The sequence below is a fragment of the Lipotes vexillifer genome, unplaced genomic scaffold, assembly GCF_000442215.2.
Source record: "Lipotes vexillifer unplaced genomic scaffold, Lipotes_vexillifer_v1.1 scaffold231, whole genome shotgun sequence".
Classification (NCBI taxonomy): domain Eukaryota; kingdom Metazoa; phylum Chordata; class Mammalia; order Artiodactyla; family Lipotidae; genus Lipotes; species Lipotes vexillifer.
This window is the reverse complement of record NW_006791822.1, coordinates 1,195,606-1,198,354: the sequence shown is the minus strand read 5'-3', so window position 1 is coordinate 1,198,354 and position 2,749 is coordinate 1,195,606. Positions and strand designations below refer to the sequence as shown.

At 49.4% G+C, this 2,749-nt stretch overlaps 1 protein-coding gene across 1 annotated transcript in view; it reads right to left on the bottom strand.

The window, feature by feature from the left end:
- The window catches only part of QRFPR (pyroglutamylated RFamide peptide receptor), a 27,941-nt gene extending 26,156 nt beyond the window's left edge, over positions 1-1,785 (bottom strand). Inside the window, 1 exon segment of the mRNA XM_007464860.1 lies at positions 1,458-1,785. Within this exon segment, the coding sequence (XP_007464922.1) occupies positions 1,458-1,785 (328 nt within the window).
- Positions 1,786-2,749: the final 964 nt, after the last annotated feature.

The window sequence follows — 2,749 nt, the reverse complement described above, 5'->3', positions numbered from 1 at the left end:
GGTGTTTTGCTATACAGGGTAATTCCTTATTTGGTGAGGATACAGCAGGGCCAGGTGTTGGTTGGTCTGTTGTGGGGCGTAAGCCCGCTTCCCTTCCCGTCAGCCCCATTGTCTCTGGTCATGAAGTCAGAGTCTCTTGTTGATTCCCAGAACAGGTGAGGTCGTTATGTCCCAATGCCTCTCCTTCCTTACACCGGTCGATGTTTTCTCTTACCCCCCGGGCCTCCTTTCACCTGGGCCAACAGACCTTACATCCATAAGTCAATTTACAACTCTGCATTATGTGTCACTTTCAAGATAATACTATGTACTCTAATGTTTAGTGTGTTGGCGGAAATATATATATCATAGATGGGATGGGAATCAAAGATTTTAGCAACCTGATCCACTAACAATAAACCCGGCGCAAATTAATGAAAAAAAACAATGCCAGGGACTTAAATTGAGGATCTCAAGTTGGTAATGGTAGGATGAAAGAAACACCCACCATGAGAATAAAAGGAATTAGCTAAGGAAGGGGTGGAAATAGCAGAGTTTGAAAGCACAATGATTCATTTCTCTCACATTCTCCCTATATTTCCAGTCACTTTCTATGAATTTTGAGATGGTCACAAGAGTACATCCACCCATGAAAACACAGGTACAATCAATGTTTCCTCGTCCCCAAGGCACTCCATAAGCACTTGTGAGAATACAACCCACTACTATTTATGGGTTACAAAACACGCTATCCAGTCATGTCTCTTTGGAAAGACTGCATCATTTGGAGAAGTGCAGTGTCTTATTTTTTCCCACACACTGCTCCTAACAATGGCTCCAAATGGTTCTCTGCCATTTCTGCTCCCATTCTAAGGAAGAGAAATTAATCTCTCTTCCTTCATCAGTCAAGAGGGCATATATTTTCTGTGTTCCTTCTCCAAGTGTGACTCTGTTCATGTATTTTTTAAAAAGAAGGACTAGATTTTTTTTTTCTGCAAATGCATTATATTTGTTTTAAATTTTTAAGTCCTTATATATACTTGCAGTACAAATACCTGTCTGGAAGCCCCACGGGCAACTGGGGAGTGAGGCTGGAGGTTAGAGGAATGAGGGGATGTTGGGGTTTTTATTATTTGAATTATTTTATCTTACTTTTATTTGAAAAATAGGAAAAAGTCTTGGTAATTGTGGAAAAGGGAGCTGAACTAACTGGTGCCACTTCCCACCCCACTGCGGTGAGACTCTCCTAAGCATTTCCCTAACTTATGTCTCTAAGCGACACGGAGAAAAATACTGGAACGGAATCAAAAGGAGCAAAAAGTTATCTCCAAGTGAGGGCAGGTGAGGAAGTTCTAAGAAAGGGCACTGGGTTCAGCTGGTAGAGAGGAAAATGGAAGAAGGAAGAGTAGAGTGTGTGTTGGGGAGGGGGTCCCCTGGAAGGCTGGGGATTAGGGGAGAAGGAAAGCGCGCGGACTCACCCCCCAGCCAGTTGTTGAATATGTTCTCGAGTGTAGTGACCGGGATGCAGAGGAAGGCGATGGGCAGGTCGCTGAGCGCCAAGGAGCAGGTGAAGACGTTGGTGACGGTGCGCATGGCCTCGCTGAGGGTCACCAAGTAGACCACCAGCGCGTTGCCAAAGAGCGCCAGGGCGAAGATGATCACGCCGGTGAGCACGAAGGCCAGCTTGGCGCGCCCAGGCAGCTGCGGGAGCGGCCGCAGCCCGTACAGCGCGATGAGCTGCGCCCGTGTCGGGTTGTGGTCCCGCAGCAGCCAGAACTGCTCCGGGGTGATGTTGAGCGACTGCATGCTGCGCGCGCCCCGCGTGCCATCCACCTCCCGGGGCTCGGACTCCCGCGCGGCGGCCGCCTCCCTCCCCTGCAGGCCGGGACAGGCTCCGCTCTGGACTCGGGCGCACGAGAGGGCTCCCGCCAGCACCTCGGGAGGTTCTGGAGAAGGAAAGCAGTGCAGGGTTTTAACTCACCATCAACAGGCGGGAAGCCAAAGTGAGGGAGACGATCCCGTTAACCAAAAATGTTCCTAGTTCAAAGTTCTTCTGCTCCTCTCTGAGGCCCGGCGCTGTGGCCGTCCGGAATGCCGGAGCGACAGTGCCCGCGCTTCTCACTCCCCAGCATTCTGGCCACGCGGTGAAGACACCGCACCGGCTCCGGGGGTGGCGGAGGGTGGGTCTGGAGCTTGGCTGCGCGCCCCTCACTCCCGGCTTCAGCAGCGGGGACCCCGCCTCCGCACCCTCTGCTCAAGGGAAACTCCTCCCGGGCTCCCCAGTTTCTGCCACAGAGCCCCTTTCTCGTGCCCCAGATCACGCTTATGTGTAAAATTGAGTATTGGGGTTTTCCACAGTCTCACGGTTTCCCCTCTTAAGAAATAATGTGGGCCACAGCTAGCCAAGGCAAAATAAGATTTATTTTTAATTATTTTTCTGTATTAAAAAATTAATTACAGCACCTAGGAAATTACACAGATAGTACAGAAAGGTCCAGTGCACCCTTCGTCTGGTTTCTCCAGTTGCTTACATCTTATTTTACTATGGTACGATACAAAACCAGGAATTTGCTATGTGTGTGTGTAGGTCTGTGTCATTTTATACCAAGTGTAGATTCCTGTAACCACCACCAAAATCAAGATAGAAAACTCTTCTATCACCACAAAGGCCTCAGTGCAGCTACCCCTTTACTGTCACACCCAGCCTGTCCTCCCACCTCTAACCCCTGATGATAACTCATCTATTCTCCATCTCTATATTTTGAGAGGT